The sequence below is a fragment of the Acinonyx jubatus genome, chromosome D3, assembly GCF_027475565.1.
Source record: "Acinonyx jubatus isolate Ajub_Pintada_27869175 chromosome D3, VMU_Ajub_asm_v1.0, whole genome shotgun sequence".
In the NCBI taxonomy this organism is placed as follows: Eukaryota; Metazoa; Chordata; class Mammalia; order Carnivora; family Felidae; genus Acinonyx; species Acinonyx jubatus.
The window spans coordinates 27800693-27820467 of NC_069392.1; the positions used below are offsets into that span (position 1 = coordinate 27800693).

A 19775-nucleotide genomic window follows, 5' to 3' on the forward strand; every position below is an offset into this window, starting at 1 on the left:
CTCTGCCGGCTTCCCAAGCCACATGACTGCCAGTGGGAGTGGGAAGTGACCCAGGCTCTGTCCCCACCTGCCTCAAGGGCCTCACTCCTTACCAGCAAGGCAGACAGCTGTGGAGCCCACTCCCTCAGCCCCCCAGAGCCCTGCTGCCCAGTATACTGCCCAACCATCCCCCCAGCCCTGCCTGTTGGGCCCTCCAACCATGCTCCTACCGAGGCACCCCCACTCATTGCCTCAGAGAAACCTCATGGTCACCCTGGCCACACCCGAGGCAGCTCCTGTGGGAACTGTCAGCTCCCTGTCGGTCAGCCCTGCTTGTCCTATGAACACCTTGAGAGCAGAGATTGGTATGCAGCAGGCAGTAATCAGTACCACATAACTGCCTATTTTTAACACAAGGAGTGGTAATGCCATGCATTTTGACAGGTCACAATATACAGAATCGAGAATCAGTGTGGCAGATACAGGAGAAATCAATCCTCGAATAAGCACACCCAAGGCAGCAGAAGCCAGGGTGACAGGAAAGGTATATGCCAAGATGGGTGGAAGTGCTGGGCACTGGACCTGCAGGAAGGAGACAGAGGAAGAAGGGCCTGGACTCCAGAATCACCCAGAAATCACACATACTGGGGCTCAAATTCCAGCCTGGCCACTGGCCAGCTCTGGGTCTTGGCAGAGGCACTCCATCTCCTCCCCACACATACACACACATGCTCCTCATAAAGAAGCTCTCTGAAAGGGCTGTGGTTAGAATGAAGGCAGGTGCACAGAAGAGTCAGGGTGTGAGGACAGGTCCAGCCTTGGCACAGCCTGCACAGCTCCTGTCCAGCATCCGGCCTACACTTTTTTCTGTCCCCAAATTGGGAAACTCAATTTGTCAACTGGAGTTGGTTCATATTCTTTGTAACACAAATCAGTGCAGGATAAGGCAAAAAAAACTAGCAAACTGTGTCCTGGGAAGGTATGCATGGATGTAAGCTCCAAGTGTGCTAATGCTCCCAGCCTGCCCCTTGCGACTCCACCCCCCAGCCGATGACCCTGGATACAGCATCTGGATACAGACGCGGTGTGTCCTTACCTCATGGGGCTGGTCTGAGGATTACAGTAATGATGTCAGGCACTTGGCACACAGGAAGCACTAGGGTGTGTTACAGAAATCAGAAAGCAGTCTGCCTAACTGCGCAGTAAGACTGCATCCCAAAATACCTCCAACGTTCGATGATGCTGGTGTCCCTCCCTTCCTAGCAGATGACAGCAGTCTCCCTCAGGCAGAGCTGCTCTCCTACTGAAGCCGAGCCACCTGGAAGTGTGCCCCAGCGGCTGCACACTTCTCAGGAAGGGGCTTTGAGTGGGTATGCTGATGAGAAACATTAAGCGGCCTTCCCTGCTCTCCGGCTGCCTGACCCTCCCATCATGCTCCATTCCAAAGGGCCCTGGTTCACACCCAAGGGTCTTTCCACCTCTCCTGACGGCACCCTCTTCAATGCCACACGCTTCTCCAGACTCAACCACCTCTGCCATTGCTGAACGTGTGCTCACATTCACAGAAGAGCGAGCCCATCTGGTCTCCTGCTGCTGTCTAAAGCAGGAAGGTTCTTTCCTCTCTGGGTCACAGACTCACCCTCCTAGCTTCAGATGGACAGGATGCCCACCTATCTGTGTGAGGCTTCTGTTCTGCCCCGAAGAAACCTCTCCTCATTTGAGAACCACACAACCATCAAGCAACTGACCTCTCACAGGGCAGGAATTTTGCCAGCCCCGCCTCTCCCCACCCTACAAGAGAAGCCTCCAGATGAAGTGGCACCTGCATGTGCAAAGAGTCTGTTCAACTACCTAGGACCTTGCAGTTTACATGGGTGACCCTTCACCCTGTTTGTGTAAAAGCCCCAATCTTATGAAGCTCAAGATAACAGGAGAATACTTACATAACACTGGGATGAGGAAGGCTTTCCTAAGCACACCATCAAAAGCAGACACCATATAGGGAAAAAGATCTTGCCAAGTTAAAAAAGAATCCTACCACAATTTTACCAACCATCTACCAAAGAGATAAGGAAAAGGTGCCCCTGATACTCCAGACCCTGGGCACTTCAAGTCCACCGCTGATACCAGAGAAGCAAGGCTCTGGCATCCCTGCTTCCCTATCAGGTGCTCAGGACAGCACCCACCCCACCCTCACCCCATGCCTGTGCAATTGTCGTGTATGTGTGGGGGTAAGCTCCCAGCACTTGTGGCACAGCCCAGGAATGCTCTGTTTGGTAAAGCAGAGCTCAGGCCAGCACAAGAGAGAGCTGTCCCACCCTCTCTAAATGCCGGCTGGGTCTAAGCATTGCCCATGGTTGAGGCCTATCCCAAACTTTCTGCCCTGCCCCAGAGGAGGAATCCTATGAGCCCACCCCTAGAAGGGCCAGGAAGTGAAGACAGACCAGAAGGAAAGCAAATCACTACACTGGTCCTGAGCAGGAAACACAGTTTTGACTTAAATTAAGCTAGCTTAAGCCACAGTGCAAATAAATATGTTCCCTGCAATAATTTCATTTAAAAATAAAATTAAATATGAACCTCCAGGCTGGCATAAGGAACTGAACCTGCACGTCTAATTTTGTTCCGTCTTAAAACCCCACTAAAACTACCGATAAAGGGGGATTTTGTTTTTCTTTAACACAAACTCACAAAGCCAGGAAGGACAGGAGTAATGGCTCCAACAACAGGATTTTAGAATCTAGAAAGCCGATGGTCCAGTGGTGATAGACACGGCAAGCTAAGAAAGCAGAGTCCTAAGTAAGTGACAGTGAGGAGGGCTGAGGGCCAACCCAGTGACAGCTCCAGATCTTGGCAAAGCTCAGGACAGGGTGTGCCAGGCACTCAGGAACCAAGGGTAAATGGAAAGATTCCTGTGTGAAAGCCTTCCCCGCATCCCCTCCTCCACTTCACACTGCTGGGTAACCATTCCCACACCAGCAGATACCAGAGATTTATTCTCTGGAGAAGAGTCACTAGACTGGGAGGGGTCAACCCACCCAGGTGAGAGGGCAAGGGGAGGATAATGAAAAAAGTGAACTATGTGGCCACTGAGTGTCTAGATCCACACTAACTGTTGAAGCCCACCTGTCTCCCTTCTGCCCACCCGTGGCTTCCTCCAGTGTAGCACCCAGGCCTTCACTCTACAGCCCAGTGTTTAGAAGACCGTGTTTTGGAGGAAAGACACAGAGCCTGAAGCTACATGAACCTCTGGGGAAGCTCCCAGTGGACAAGCCCCTCGTGCTAAAAGCATCCGCCTGCCTTCCTGGTACCCCTGTCCTCTTGAGGTGAGCCACCAACCAAGGGCTTCCCAAGACACCCTTACGTGGCAGATGAAGACCCCATGAGAAAAAAATGCCAAGAAACTATCTTTACTATCCAAAGATAAGATGTTGCATCCATTTAACAAGAACAGGAGTCTACAAAACAGGAAGTCAGGTTACAAAAAGCAAAGCAAAGAGTTCTTAGAATTAAAAGCATGTTAGCAATGAAAAGTCAGAGATAAAACTGAAATCTCCCACAGAACACAGCAAAAGGACAAAGAGATGGATATAGAAGATAAAAGATAAATTACAAGAGGACCAAAGGGCCAACATTCAGACACAGGGGGGCAGAGGGAACACAGGGAGCAGAAGGAACGTGACACGACATGATTTGGAGGAACTTTCCCTGAAGCACCGGACATGAGTTGTGGCAATGAGACAAGTCGCCTCGAAGCTCACTGGGAGAAGTGCTGGGCCCGCACAAGCAGCAGCACGAGAAACAAGAAAACAGCGGGATGCACTTCTCAATCCTTGAGTTAGTATTTCCAAACCAGGAGCCCATGTGCACCCAAATGGACATGGCCTCCAGAAATTGAGTTCTTTCTCTAGAAGCTAGTGGGATGAGGGAGTGAACCAAAAAGAACACACCACAGGATACAGGAAACAAGAAACCCAACAATGGAGCTGTGCAGCTCAAGAGACTAGCACTGCCTCTGGCCTGTGCCCATGAGAGCTCCAGAGGGAAGTCCAGGGAAAAAGCCAGAGCTGACAGACAGCCTGGCAGCACTGAGCGTGGGGATGACCGTACTGAGCGGTGACTGGAAGATACAGGAAAAGTCAGCCACAGGTACACAGAAAACTGGGCACATTTTTAAGAAGGCAATTTAATTCTGGAGAAAAAAAATAATGGTCATCTGTAGGATATCATTTGTATAGGCATAAAACGTAAGTATTCCTTACGGATTTACCCAGAAGGTAAAATACTGGCAGAACGAGGGAGAAGCACAGTTAATGGCTGTGTAAAGGGAGCTACAGAGAAAGTCAATAGATAATTTATGAAACTCATAAACGTGATGACCTGAGATAGAGGCACATGCACGTTACACGGAATCACAGGCACATGCCAGAAGGAAGAGCAGAGAGTCACAGGGGAGTACTCAGTGAGTGGGGACACGCCACAGTTTCTTGTCTTTTACCACTCCTTGACTTTTAAAACTGAATGTGCATATATTACTTTGATAAAATAAGAATTGAAAGTTCAATGACAAAATCCACATAAAGAGTGTGCCACAGACTCTGCCACAAAGAAATACTTAGTGAACACCAGCTGTTAATAAGGGTCTCCTCGGGCCACCTGCTTGGCTCAGTGGGTACAGCATGTGACTCGAGTTCAAGCTCCATGTGGGGCATAGAGATTACTTAAAAAAAAAAGGGGGGTCTCCACCTTTCTTTTTTTTATTATCATTTATTTATTTTGAGAGAGAGCATGAGCGTTCAGGAGGGGCAGAGAGACAGAATCCCTAGCAAACTGTGTGCTGACATTATAGCAACACAGGGCTCGAACACACGAACTGTGAGATCATGACCTGAGCTGAAAATCAAGAGTTGGACACTTAACCAACTGAGCCACCCAGGCGTCCCTCCTTCACCTTTCTAATCCTTCCAGACTCAGACAACATGGAGACATGATGCTCACACTTCATTGCCAATTTTGACCCCAGGAGCATCCCGAAAAGCCTACCACACATTCCACAGCCCCTCAGTCAGAGAAGTCCTGAGCAAAGCAGTCCCCTGCATCCTCCCATCCAGCTGAAAAAGCCCCTTCCTGTCCATCCCACCCCGCAAAGCGCAGGACTGTTCAGTTGGGTCTTCGACCTTCACCAAGTCCTTAGGAAGCTCCAGAGCAGCCTCCTGTGCCTCTCTTGGTCTCCTCTCCTCTCAGTTCCGTGGCAGTGGTTTACTGCCCCAGGTGGTTTCGTCTAGGAGGCAGGCAATGACTAGACACCAATTGTTCAATCACCAATAGTAACCAATGCAAACACCTGGCCTCAACAGGGAGTGGGCCTTCTTGACCTCACAGGTAGCCGTTAGCAGAATACAACTGCTTCCTTTTCTTTGTTGCCATCCTTCTGCATTCCAGTTCTCTGACTTTTTGAAGAAATATAAAGTGTTTTCTAACTAGATAAAAATCCGTATTTCAGAATTTAGCCAGCCACCTACATGTAAGGAAAGAATATTTTAGTCTTGCAGAAAGAAATTTCTTAATCATACAAACACAAGAGACTGAAAGCACTTTCTTCTCACATTCTTCTTGGTTTGTTTGATCAAGCTCTCCAAATTCTGCCCTCAAGATTTCTCAATCCCCAACGAACTGGATCAACAGAAGAACTACTCCTAGAGAGAATATCATTGCCCTGAAAAGAGCATGTTGTTATTTGAGCTAGTTCAGAAGACTTACAAACTTTGTCATTTACTCCAATCTGCTGGTTTGGCCTCAACAGGTCCAGGAGAGTCCTCGAGATCCCTGTTCAGGCACTGGCCTCTGGGCTCCAGGCCTGCAACCACGTGCTGAGGATTCTCTCTGCCAAGCCAATAATTTATTAAAATGCTTATCTCACATGATTTTGTGGTATTTGGAGAGTAAAGCCCTATCGTCTACAGATCTGCACTCAAGGACTAGCAGTTGACATCATATGGTGTCTGGAATGTGATTGAAAATAGTCCAGGAGTGGGTGGAGAGGGATGGGTGAAACTGGCCATATGTTGCTAACTCTCCAAGTACCTGAGAGAACATTCTTCTATCTCTACTTCTGCAAATATTTGGAAAAGGCCATAATGGAACTTTTAACAAGATAGTAAATAAAAAGCTCGTGTCAAGCATGCAGGATGACTGTGCAGAGGAGCTTGGAGAAGGCTTACTCCCAAGACTGCCTCACTGTGAGGCCATCTTGGCTGTCACACAGGGAGTGACCATGCACTCTGAGTCACCCTGGCTGCACAGTCCCCCTCAGCCTAGGGAAGCATGGCCCTCTGGAAGGCAGCAACCAATAAATGTCTTAAGAAATCTGCTCCCACACCACAGGTCAGTCCAGTTCCTCACAACCCAACCACGGGAAGAGTCCCATTGGCCAGAAGCTTTGCTGTGTCCATGCCTCATATAAACCGGGGCCATAGGCACACAGGTCCCAGCCAGAGTCACCCCCAGGAGAGGAACACAATCTGAGCTGTGAAAAAGCCAAAACTCAAACTGAACTCAAGAGTTCAAGTATAAATTTTAAAAAATTAAAGTTAAAAAAAAAAAAGAGTTCAAGTATAAAAATATACAGGTATAAATAAACAAACAGGTGTGTGTGTGTGTGTGTGTGTGTGTATACACACATATATATTCACATATTTAAAATACATACATATCTTGGCACAAAAACAGACCCTCAGATCAATGGAACAGAATAGAGAACCAGATAGAAATGGACCCACAAATGTATGGCCAACTAATCTTTGACAAAGCATGAAAGAATATCCGATGGAATAAAGACAGTCTCTTCAGCAAGCGGTGCCGGGAAAACTGGACAGCGACATGCAGAAAAATGAACCTGGACCACTTTCTCACACCATACACAAAAATAAACTCAAAATGGATGAAAGACCTAAGACAGAAAGCCATCAAAATCCTCAAGGAGAAAGCAGGCAAAAACCTCTTTGACCTCGGCTGCAGCAACTTCTTATTCAACATATATCCAGAGGCAAGGGAAACAAAAGCAAAAAGGAACTATTCGGACCTCGTCAAAATACAAAGCTTCTGCACAGCAAAGGAAACAATCAGCAAAACTAAAAGGCAACCGAAGGAATGGGAGAAGACATCTGCAAACGACGTATCAGGTAGAGTCAGTATCCAAAGTCTATAAAGAACTTACCAAATTCCACACCCAAAAAACAAATAATCCAGTGAAGAAATGGGCAAAAGACATGCATAGACACTTCTCCAAAGAAGACATCCAGATGGCCAACCGACACATGAAAAAAGGCTCAACATCACTCATCATCAGGGAAATACAAATCAAAACCACAATGAGATACAACCTCACACCTGTCAGAATGGCTCACATTAACAACTCAGGCAACAACAGATGTTGGCGAGAATGCAGAGAAAGATGATCTCTTTTGCATTGTTGGTGGGAATGCAAGCTGGTGCAACCATTCTGGAAAACAGTATGGAGGTTTCTCAAAAAACTAAAATAGAACTACCCTACGACCCAGCAATTGCACTACTAGGTATTTACCCAAAGGATACAAGTATGCTGTTTCAAAGAGACACATGCTCCCCAGTGTTTATAGTAGCACTATCTGTTAACAATAGCCCAAGTATGGAAAGAGCCCAAATGTCCATCGATGGATGAATGGATAAAGAAGATGTGGTATCTATATACAATGGAGTATTACTTGGCAATCACAAAGAATGAAATCTTGCCATTTGCAACTACGTGGATGGAACTGGAGGGTATTATGTTAAGTGAAATGAGTCAGTCAAAGAATGACAAATATCATATGACTTCACTCATAGGAGGGCTTTAAAATACAAAAAAGATGAACATAAAGGAAGGGAAACATAAATAATATAAAAACAGGGAGGGGGACAAAACATAAGAGACCCTTAAATATGGAGAACAAACAGGGTTACTGGAGGTGTTGTGGGAGGGGGAATGGGCTAAATGGGTAAGGGGCATTAAGGGATCTACTCCTGAAACCACTGTTGCACTATATGCTAACTTGGATGTAAATTTAAAAAAATTAAAAAATAAATACATTTTAAAAATAAATAAAATATATACATATCAAAGCATACAGCCACAGAAGCAGGACTGAAGAGAAAAAATTAAACTGTCAGCAATAGCCATCTCTGGGTAGAGAGAGTATGGAAAACATCTTCCTGTTTTGAAATCCTCTACAATGTTATCTGAAAGGGAATTAAGTACTGCACCCATCAGTCCTGAACACAATGACCAAAACAGGAGACAGAGGCAGGCCCAAGCTGCTGGGACTGGCTTCCCATGCCCACACCGCCCCACCCCAGTCTCTCCGCACATCTCCTCTGCCCACCACACCCACCGCCACAGCCTTCTGCCTGGCCTCCTCTGCCACCCCCACCCACTTCACAACTGCAGCTAACTGCTCTTCCAGGTTTGTTCCTTGCATCACCCACTGGCCACTGGACTCTCTGCTTGGAAGGGTTGACACCCCACACACTCCACACACCATCACCTTAAATTTTTTCATTTATTTAATGTTTATTTATTTTTGAGAGAGAGACAGACAGAGCACGAGCAGGGAAGAGGCAGAGAGAGAGGGAGACACAGAATCCCAAGCAGGCTCCAGGCTCTAAGCTGTCAGCACAGAGCCTGACACAGGGCTCGAACCCATGAACAGAGAGATTATGACCTGAGCCGAAGTTGGACACTTAACTGACTGAGCTACCCAGGCATCCCTATACACCATCACCTTGTACCCCACCTGTCAGAAGCAGCACAGAATCAGGGCCCATCTCCCTCAGGGGTGCATATCTGTGTCTTTCTCCTCCCCTTCCTCCTGCACGTACACACAGTTGCCGAATTTCAAAGCTTCCTTACATATAGGATCTCTCCCTCCTAAATCATCCTCCCCTTTCCCACTGTCGTGGCACCTAGTGGGTCTCAAATTTGAGTATGCATTCAAAATCAACAAGGATGCTTATTATAAAGGCAGGTTCCTTGACAATGTCAGATGTTGGTAAGGATGTCTGACAAGGGGAACACCCCACGTGGCTGGTGGGAAAAGTAAATGGATACACACCACCTGGGAAAACTGTCTGGCAGACTGCACCCCAACGTCCATCGAGTGTAGAACAGAACAGAAAAGTGATCTGGGGTAGAGTTGCACAATGGATGACACATGGCATAAGTAAGAATGGCTACCTAAAAGGTTGATCACCCATCACAGACATGCTAATTGAAAGAAGCTGCTGAGTGAAAGAAGCCAGACATGGTGTGACTCCAATGACAGGGAAGTTTAGGAACAAACGTCTCCCTGGCCTGGGAAGCCAGAAGAGTGGGGGCACATTGGCTGAAGCACAGTGGGGAGCCTGCTGGGTGCTGGGCCTGTTCCAGATGCAGGCCTGGGCTGTGGCTAAGGGGGTGTTTTCATGTGTGAACATTCATCTGGTAGTGTCATGCTGAAGATGTGTCCTTTTGTCATTCACTGAAGTAGGTTTGTTATACTTCAATATAGAGAGGCACCATGTGAGACAACCAGAGCCCTGACCCCATCCTCAGGTTGGACTGGATTGGCCTTGAGCCTGAGTTCCTAGTACACAGCACCTGGTGAGGATTTGCTCTGCATTTTCACAGGCCTGAATCCCTCCAGCATGAATCAGAGCAGACCCATGGCTTTTGGAGGGCACAGAGTGTTCCATCAGGGTTTCTCAGAGCAAATCTGGCATTCTTTGTTACAGGTGCTCCATGCCACACACAGTGGCCAGATCACTCAATAAAACATCACCTCTGATGAGGATTGAAAGGGAGTCAGAAAGGGGAGAGGGGGTAGAAAAGAAGGATGAGCCTCTGGAGGTGTGGAGAGGGGGGAGTTCTGGTCCAGGCCCCTTAGTCTGGATGTGCCCACCTGCCTGTCCCTCTCCTGGACTGGATGCGAGTGGGTCAGCTCAAAGGCAGCTGGGTCTCCTATTCCCTACCCACCCCTAGCCCCCCCCCCCCCAGCAGATTCCCAGGTGGGGAACTTAGAGAAGACTGTGGGGCCAAGGGCAAAGAGAAAACAGGGTCCAGAAGGAGGAGGGAGCAAGACGGAACTTGGCTGTCATTCACCAAGCATGAGCTCCAAGATGTGTATAAATGAGAAAATGGGTAAACCTGAGGGAAGGGTGTACCCAAGCACTCTATACTATCCTTACAATTCTGCATGTTTGAAACACTCAAAATAAAAAGCTCAAAGTAAGGAGAACAGGGACTTCAAGAGGTCAAATGTCTTCTCCAAAGGCTCACTGCTCTAAGTAACAGCTATGCCACCTCAAGATACTTACCTCATTCAATCAGTGATCTTTATTAACCCTCACCATGTTAGCAAGTGATTTGTTATTAAAATGGAAGGGAGCATCTCCATCACAGTATAGGTTTCAAGATTATTATGCCTGGGCTTCTAATGTATCTTCTTTGTTCTCCAGGATTGGATACTCATTTGTTTATCTGTTAAACAGAACCACCTACTAACTGCCTGGACTCTCCATCTTTAATTTTTTTTTTTTTTTTTAACGTTTATTATTGAGAGACAGAGACAGACAGAGCATGAGCATAGGAAGGGCAGAGAAAGGGGGAGACACAGAATCTGAAGCAGGCTCCAGGCTCTGAGCTGTCAGCACAGAGCCCGACGCAGGGCCTGAACCCACAAACCAGGAGATCATGACCTGAGCCGAAGTCAGATGCTTAACCAACTGAGCCACCCAGGCGCCCCTGAACTCTCCGTCTTTAAATAAATGTCTTGATTTAAAAAAAAAGGCTCAGAATGCGAAGTGGTTCAATGTTTAGGTAGCACTGACGGAGAGAAAGCCCTGGAAGGCCATCAGAAGAGAAGCCAGCACTGCTTTCCACCATCCTACCTGTGATTATTATGCACCTCTTATCTAAGCCAAGGCATCATGCCAGGAGCTCAATGAGATGCAGAGGTATAAGACCAGATCCTACACTCTAGGAATTCATAATACTGTTGGCAAGGCAAAAAAATAATGAGTGTAAAAATAGCAAAAAAGAGTTAATCTGTTTAGTACATGCCAGGGTGCACCCAGTGCGGGCCCTACAAACTCAAGAGGAAGTAAGAATTGCCACGGTCTGAGCCATCAGGGCTCATGAGAAGGGGATGATGCCAAAGCCAAACCTCCAACAGGGAAGAGAAAGAACAGAGAAGTATGAAACCAGAGGGCCTGGCATGGAGGAGGGAGCATCTGGCTGGGCCTCTCATACCAGCATGGTGGGAAAGCCATCTGGAAGGACAGTTTCAGACTGAAAGGAGAATGCTTCTTAAAAGGGGTGGAAAGAATCATCTTAGGAAGGCTGTGGTGCCACTCAGGGCCCAGATGAGGGAGGACATCCACACTGAAGGCAGAACACATGTGACTTTCCACCTTATGGTAGCTATCTGTGACCATGGCTCCATCTTCCTCATGTGCACACAGGGCACTTCATCTGGACCACATGTTCTGCTTGCTAACCTGTTCTCAGTATCATTGGGTTATGAACATCTCTTGTGTCATTTTTTTAAAAGATTTTTAAGTAATCTCTACACCCCAAAGTGGGACTCAAACTTACAACCCCAAGATCAAGAGTCACGTGTTCTACCGACTGAGCCAGCCAGGTGCCCCTCCCATATCTTTTTTTTTTTTTTAATAAAGTTTATTCATTGGTGGGGAGAGGGAGGGAGTGACCGGAAGAGGGAGAGAAATAAGAGAAAATGAATGAGCAGGAGAGGGACAGAAAGAGAGCGGACAGAGGATCCAAAGTGGCCTCTGCACTTACAGCAGAGAGCTCGAGGCAGAGCTCAAATTCAAACTGTGAGATCATGACCTAAGCTGAAGTCGGATACTCAACCAACTGAGCCACCCAGGCGCCCCGTCTCATATCATTTTTTTTAAGCAATTTTAATGTTTATTTATTTTTGAGAGAGAGCACAAGCGCACAAGTGGAGGAAAGGTGAAGAGAGGGGGACAGAGGATCCGAAGTAGGCCCTGTGCTGACAGCAGAGGCTCGAACCCATAAACCATGAGATCATGACCTGAGCCAAAGTTGACACTTAACTGAGCCACCCAGACACCCTCTCCCATGTCATTTTCTTAAAATTGTTTTCATGTTTATTTATTTTTGAGAGAGAGAGAGAGAGAAACAGAGCATGAGTGGTGAAGGAGCAGAGAGCATGAGACAGAATCTGAAGCAGGCTCCAGGCTCTGAGACGTCATCACAGAGCCCTACACGGGCCTCAAACCCACATGCAGTGAGATCGTGACCTAAGCCCAAGTCGGAGCTTAACTGCCTGAGCCACTCAGGTGCCCTTCCCATGTCATTTTTAACAGCAGCACTGAACCTGCCATCTCCAGCTCCCACAACAAATCTAATCCAGCTCCACTGCTGGCTAATCTCCCCTGTCCCACTCCTGACTTGATGTGGACATGAGCATCCTCACTGCCAACAGATTTTGAATACTCTCCTGCCTATAGCCTTGGAGGAAACGCCTAAGGAAGTAGACATTTTAAGCTTACGGGAATAAACGGTATTGCCAAATGGCCTTCCAGAAAAATGGCCTCATTTATGTGCCTCCAGCAGCAGCTTGTGAGGAATGTCGGTTTGTCTGCGTCTTCCTGTTCATGGTTCACTTTCTCCAACTTGGGGCACCTGGCTGGCTCAATGGGCAGAGCATGTGACTCTTGATCTCAGGGTTTGGTTTTGTTTTTTAATTTATTTTTGAGAGAGAGAGAGAGCACACAAGCTGGGGAGGGGGTAGAGGAGGAGACAGAGAATCTTAAGCAGGCTCCATGCTCAGCGCAGAGCCCGATGTGGGGCTCTATCCCATCACCCTGGGATCATGACCTGAGCCAAATTCAAGAGTCAACATTCAACCGACTGAGCCTGAAGCTGAATGTGGGTACATGGGCATGGGGTCTTTATACTACTTGGTTTCTGGATTTAAACATTCCATTTTGAATTCTTAAAAATTCATTAGAATTCCTTTAAAAATGTGCCCTCTAGTATGGAACCAACATTATTGCCCTGAGGAATGCTTTAAAGGGTACTCCCCGGCCCTGCATGACAGTGGTATGATGATCATGTGACCACTGGGAATGCCAAACATGGAGCCTGGGCTAACCACCCACCTTGTCACAAATGGTAGTAAGAGTCGGAAGACTTCTGGTCAGGAATGGATGTTAAGGGCTGCAGGTGTGGCAGGTGGGTGGGATCTCTTACAAAAGGGAGCTGGTGAGGCTGGGAGGCTGGCTACAGCCTGTGTGGAGGCCAAAGATCATCAGAGGCTTGCTGGCTGGCCCTTCCGCCACTGTTTGGGTCGCACTGACTCACAGGGAGTTGCTAAAACGGATGCCCACTGGCACTTGGCTTGGGTTAATTTCCAGAGCTGCCATCTCCCCTCTACCCCTAAAAAAGGCATGACCTCTTTCAGATTATAAGGCAGTTTGCCTCTCCTGTCCTGCCATGGTTCAGCAAACATTCATTTGTAATATGCAGAGCATAACTATAAGCAGCAGTGACTTCTCCTCTACACCTCAGTTTCTTCCCCTTAAAAACAGGAGTAACAAGTGCATCGAATGACCCTGCAGGCATGAAGTCAATGGGCTAACATAGGTCACCTCCTGCAGCGGGGATTCATGTCAGCTGCTGTGTTGCTGCTGTTGAGGAAGCCCTGGACCCCTGAGCAGATGAGGGCTCACATCCCTTCAGGTTACTGTCACTCCTGGTCTAGAGGCAGTAGGGCCAAGGGTCAAGACTCTTGAAGTCAATGGCTCCACGATCACTTCCTGATTGCTGTCAGGGGCAGCAAGGCTTAAGGTGGTCAGACAGATGGGCCCCTGGCCTCAGGGAATGAACATTTTAGTGGTGGCTTATACACAGAAGCCTGCAAGCCAGCCCAGTTGTTGAGATATGGACCAGGCTATCAAGAAAGCAGAGGAGCTCAGGAACTTCCCCACTGGAAAACAAGGGCCAGAATCGCACCAGGAGGGTACCAGGCTGTTGGGATGCCTGAACATGATAAGCCACAGAAAAAGCTCACCCAAGACTCGCTCACTTCTGCTTGGAGGATAAAACATAACCCACAGGCAGAATCTAGACATGCAAGTTTCAGGGCACTCCCCATCCTTCTTCCCTAAGGCCTCTCCAGGACCTTGGAAGTTGCTATTCAGTTGTTTGTTCTTTGTTCCTTATGTTTTGTTTTGCTTTGTTTTATTACGTTTCTGGCTAAGTAGCACTCAACTTTCTCCTTATGGTGCAGGCAGAAAGCTCTCCATCTCCTAGGTCCCAACTTGGAGCTCAAATCTTTCAGAGGCTGACTTGTCTGCCCTGAGTCTGCTTCATGCTCCCTAATCTCCTGGCACTTGAGTAGAGAGCCCTGATACACGCTGCCCTTCCCCCACCACCCGTATCTCCTCCCCTCTGCAATCTGTTCAACCCAACAGACATTTATTTATTTCATGTCTATATGTGCAACATGCTGTACTAAGAAGTGGGAGGCATAAAAAGTCTCAAGAATAAGATGGAAGAAAAATTTAGAAGAACCGGAAGAAGTGATTGACGAAGTCCTTTCATTCATTCACTGCTTACCTACTCCATTCCAGGCACAGTGCTGGCAACTGCAAATACATGCTTGTTCTCTGGGATCCCACAGACCAGACCCATGGTCAACACTAATCCAACAATTCCCCCAGGAAGGCCCAAGGCCCACAAAGGCCAGCTTGAGAACTCTAAGGGGGGCTTCTCCTGGAGTGCTGCGGGGACGGTAGATGTTCAATGAAGAAATGATCTGAACTCACCAACAACATCACAACTACCCTCCCCACGAGCTCCTTTAAGTGTCATCAACTCCCATAACCAGCCTTGGGGGTTTCACCTTCACCTTCCAGGGCTCCTACTCCTGCAAGAGCCTAAGGAGGAGGCATCTGCTAGGGCTCAGGTGGAGGTCTTTTTATTTTCCCTCCACCTTCCCTGTTAAGACAGACTGGACTCCAGCCATTTCATAGATAAAGATGATGATCCAGAAAGGTTAAGTATCCTGCACATGGTCACTTGGGCTAACAAGTAGAGAAAATGGGGTTTCCAGAGCTTCACAATGCACGCTGGCACAGGTAAAGAAGACCACTGTAGAGAGAGCGGTGCACGCAGCCTCTAGGAAAACACTTACTCTTGCACATCTCAACAAGTGTTTTATTTGCCAGGTGCCATGTTCCATAGGACTGGGGTCCCACCAGAAACTACAAGGGGCTGAGATCCAACACATCGAAGGAGGTGACCCACTTTGGCCAGGTAGGCAGGGAAGGATCTGGAGTATTTGTTATTTAAGCAGACATTTAAAGGAAAGGAAGAGAAACTGGTCATAAGTGGGAGGGGGGGGAGGAGTCTACCCATTGTCAAATACCCTAAATACTTGGTAATAACTTATTTAAAAAGAGAGAAAAAAAAACTTAAGAGTGTTCAAGAAGCTGAAAAACCAGAGAGAATGGAGCAAGCTGGGGGGTTTGAGAAGAGGTGACTAGGCCAGGCCACCTGGAGTCTTATTAATGCTAAGAGAAGTCACAGAAGGTTTTCAGCAGGGCAGCAGAGAGCAAGGGGAGGTGCAGTCCAGAATGGGCCCAAATGAGGTAGAGGCGGTGGAGGGCTAAGAAGAGGCTATACTAGAGAGTCCCTGCAAGGGCTCTCCTAACCAGCCCCAACTCAAAACTGCTTTTTCTCATGATGGACAAGAGACTAGATTATTGGGCCTGTGATCTGAAGCACTGTTCTCTTGGTAGATACTCAAGAGCAGATGGAGAGAGTGAACGAGCTATCAGATGCTTCTCCTTCTGTTGAAACTCCCCAGCTCTTCACTATGCTTTCTTTACTCCCTCACTCATCTATAAACTACTCAGGTTCAAAACATTTCCCAAGATATCCACCTTCAACCAACAGCATGAACACCAGAGGAAGTCAGAATTAAACCCATGAACACAACAAATCAAGGTACCAAGAATCATGATTTTCAAAGTGAACCATAGAGATAAAACAGACAAATCTGCAAACTCAGAACACCACATCATGTTAGGCAGACAACCTCTGAAAACTGCTCATCCCAGCAGTGGTAGCAGAAGGGCTCCCAAAGGTGTCCATGGGAATCCATGAACACGCTACGTTATATTTACAGAGATAATTAAAGTTATGCACTTTAAAATAGGAACATCACCCTGGATTATCTGAGCGGCTCCAATCTAATCTGAGTCTTTACTAGAGAATTTTCTTGGCTGACGTCAGAAAGATGCAGTAGAAGAACCCACACCTAATGGAGGGGGCCAAAATACAAAGTGTGAGACTGAATACAGGCCGCTTCCAGGAACAAAGACTGACCACTGGCTAACAAATAGTAAGGCACAAGAACACCTCAGTCCTACAACTGCATAGACTGAATATGACCAACAACATGAATGAGCCTGAAAAGCAAATTCTACTGCAGAGCCTCTGGGGGAAAAAATGCACACCTAACCAATGTCTTGATTTCAGCTCTGTAAGACCCTAAGCAGAAGACTCAGCTGAGTCCACCTAGATCTCGGATCTACAGAAACTGCCAGGTAATAAATTTGTGTTGTTTTAAGCCACTGTATTTGTGGTATTTTGTTACGGCAACTAGGGAAAAACTAACACACAAGCAGCTATCTGGCAGAAAGGAAAGGAAAGGGAGGGGAGGGGAGGGGAGGGGAGGGGAGGGGAAGGGAGGGGAGCAAAGCGGAGGGAAGCGAAGGGAAGAGAAGGGAAGCGAGGGAAGCGAAGGGAAGGGAGGAAAGGAAAAGAAAAGAAAGAATCCAACTACCCTAGAAGCAGAAGGAAGTTGAATTATGAAGTATACAGTTAGTCCTTGACACCCAGAGACTCTTCAATCGCCCTCCTTAACCTCTGACTCTCCCTCCACCCTCCCCAATTTCCTTTGATGACAACTCATCCTTCAGGTTCTTTGGTCTCCCCAAAGAGAAATCACTGCCCTGGGGGCTTTTCTTGCAGGAGCTCTGAAGTGAACCATCCATCAAGATTTCAGCTATAGACAACTCCAGGGCATCCAAAAAACCCCAAAAGCCAAAAAACAAAAAACCCCAATATTATCAGATTCTGCAATATCTGCAGAATTGTCCCCAGACTATTCCATGGCAGTGCCCAGAGCCACTAACTCTACAGTCCCTATGCCTTCCACTGTACTAAGAGGCTTCCCAGCATTCCATCCCACTTCCTTCCTTCCACACTGCTGCATTCCACCCCCTCCAGTTAGTCATCAAGAACTGTCTATGCTTGCTCTCCCCTATCTCTGGAATGGTCTTCCTCTTTCAGTTTCCACCACTGTCTATAATCTCCTGCCGACTAGGTCATTCCACAACCATTTTATGGAGCAACGTGACAGGCAGTGATCTAGCAGTAAAAACATAGGGATGAAAAATGAAAGGTCCCCAAACCCCAAGAGTTCAAAACTCATAATGGCCTAATTGGCCTCTCTCTCTCGTCTGTTCTTGATCCATCTCCAGGGACTCAGGGAATCTTCCCAACTTTGGCATTTCACTACCTCAAAGCAGGCCACATGCCAAATACAGGCTCAACTCCTTAGCACAGCACTCCCACCACTAACATGTCAGCACCTGCTCACCCTCATTCCATTACCATCTCCTGAACCTCCTTACTCCTCAAACTCCAGAAACCAGCCTACAGCAATGTCCTCCATGCAGTGAGCATTCACACTTCTCCACTCTTCAGCCTGGAACGATGGCCTTTCACACTACTTGTTTTTTTAGGGCTCAGTTTATTCGTTACCTACTCCACAGACTGCTCTTGGTCTGCTCAAGCAAACTGACAATTCCTCCCAGAAGAAAGAAGGCACTGTAACTACTCCTTTGTGGTAGTGCGTTCCCCGAGGGCAGAAGCTGTCTCAGGTAAATTTGTGGCTATCACTACACCAGTAAGCTCAGTAAAAGACTGCTAAATGAAACAAGTAGTCGGTGGTGAAGCCTACGGCGCACTGGCAGCATGGAAGGGTTCAGCAGCTGAAACTGGGGACAAGGCACTAACTAACCCCAGCTCTTCATTCCGTCCTCCCAACCAAAGGTCGCTTCCTGACAACCTCTTCCTGCCACCCCTCGAGAAATCCACACTGGGGCCGGACTGGGGGGGCGGCGGAGGCAGGTTACTTCTAGATTCTCCATCCCCTACCGCCCTCAGCCCCAAGCACCTAGCCTCCGAACCTCATCCTCCAGCCACCCTCTTCCAATTTCTTTCTCTCATTCTGATGCGCTTTTCTTAAAGAGGAATCACAAAACACCCAGATCTGCTAAAGCCGCCACGGGCTGCCCCTTTCCTTTTTCGAATTCAGTGTGATTCAAAGCAGGGGAAAGTCTGCAACCAAAGCACACAAATGACGAATGAGAAAGCTCAGGACGATGACTCATAACCCAGGGCTCGCTGGTTTGCAGAGTTCGGCCCCAGGAAAGCTAACGAACAGTCCGTATCAGCGAAGAACGGAAGGGACAGCCGAAGGCTCGGCCGCGCCCTGTAACTCACGCGAGTCCCTGGCGCCTTCGGCCTCCCGGCACCCCCAAGCCCCCGCGGGTCGGGCCGCCCTAGGTCTCCCACGGGTCCGGCCCGGCCTCGCCCTCCGCGCGCAGGGGGGCTGAGGGGGGAAAGGTCCGGGGATCTCGGCCTCTAGACCGGCCCCTACTCACATTTGACTGACCAACTTCTGCCGGAAGGCGGCGCTCCGCCAGTCGGTCTCCTGCCCCGAAACGTCCATGCCGGTCCCTCCGCTCCCACCGCCCGCGTCCCGCTCTGCCGCCGCTGCCGCCGTCTCTACCGCAGCGCCAGGCCTAAACCCGGAAGCCGTTGGAGGCGCCTCCGCCGCGCCGGAAGCCGAGCGGGGATTGTGGGAAATGGAGTCGCGCGCGAGGGCCTATGGGAAATGGAGTTTCAAGGCCCAGCGGGGTGACTTCTCGGCGCCCGCCCCCTCCCGCGTACCCCAAATCGCCGGCCTCTCTCCCAGCGCTGCTGTCGCGCGGGACGTTGAGCCCACATGCTCTGGCTGACGAGAGCCGGTGGGCGGGAAACATGGCTGCATAGTAGTCCTGATACTGCCCTTGGCAGGCTCACGCTGGCCACCTGCATTTCTTGCGACCCTACTGCGTGCTAGTCTCACCAAATCAATGAGATCCGCACGTTTGGGCAGAGCTGCTAGCAGTCTACAGATGAAATGGAAAGATTGTTTATCTGTCAAATATTTATCAGCGCCTACTGTGAGCCGAGTACTGTGCCAACATGGTCCAGGTTCTGCTTTCCTGCCACTACCTTGCAGCGCCACATGCAAAGCGTGACCAGATAGACTTTTGTTACTGCTTCTGTTAGACTTGCAGAATCTCATATCCCACTGTATTTTGTAAGGGGTGGGGATGTAAGGAACCTAAAGTAAATCACGTTTATTAAGTTTTAGACATGGGAAATCTTGCTTGGCCCAAGAGCCATGTCCTGTTCATGGAGAACACAGCCCAGATCCTCGCTGGTGGCCAGATACCACACAGACTTGTTGGGTGGAGGCAAGTGAGCTGGAGGTAGGATGCAAGGGAGTAAGAGGGCCTGAGGATGCTTTTAGAAGGATAAAAGTTCTGCTGGGTAGGATATATGTGGCCCTTGTCAGTGCCAAAGGGAAGGGAGGATAAGTGGCAAAAATTCTGAGCCAAAATGGTCC

The 19775-nt window shown here is 48.4% G+C and overlaps 1 protein-coding gene across 4 annotated transcripts in view; it reads right to left on the minus strand.

Annotated features, from left to right (window-relative positions):
* MED15 (mediator complex subunit 15) overlaps nucleotides 1-18923 on the minus strand; it is a 64869-nt gene extending 45946 nt beyond the window's left edge. For 2 of the 4 annotated variants that reach the window (XM_053206674.1, XM_053206675.1), the window contains exon 1: nucleotides 18763-18923. In XM_053206674.1, the coding sequence (XP_053062649.1) occupies nucleotides 18763-18830 (68 nt within the window). In that variant the 5' untranslated portion in view covers nucleotides 18831-18923. Of the gene's footprint in view, nucleotides 1-18601; nucleotides 18739-18762 lie in introns of those variants that run through there. The other 2 variants (XM_053206678.1, XM_053206676.1) reach the window with 2 other exon arrangements.
* Between the last annotated feature and the right edge of the window lie 852 nt (nucleotides 18924-19775).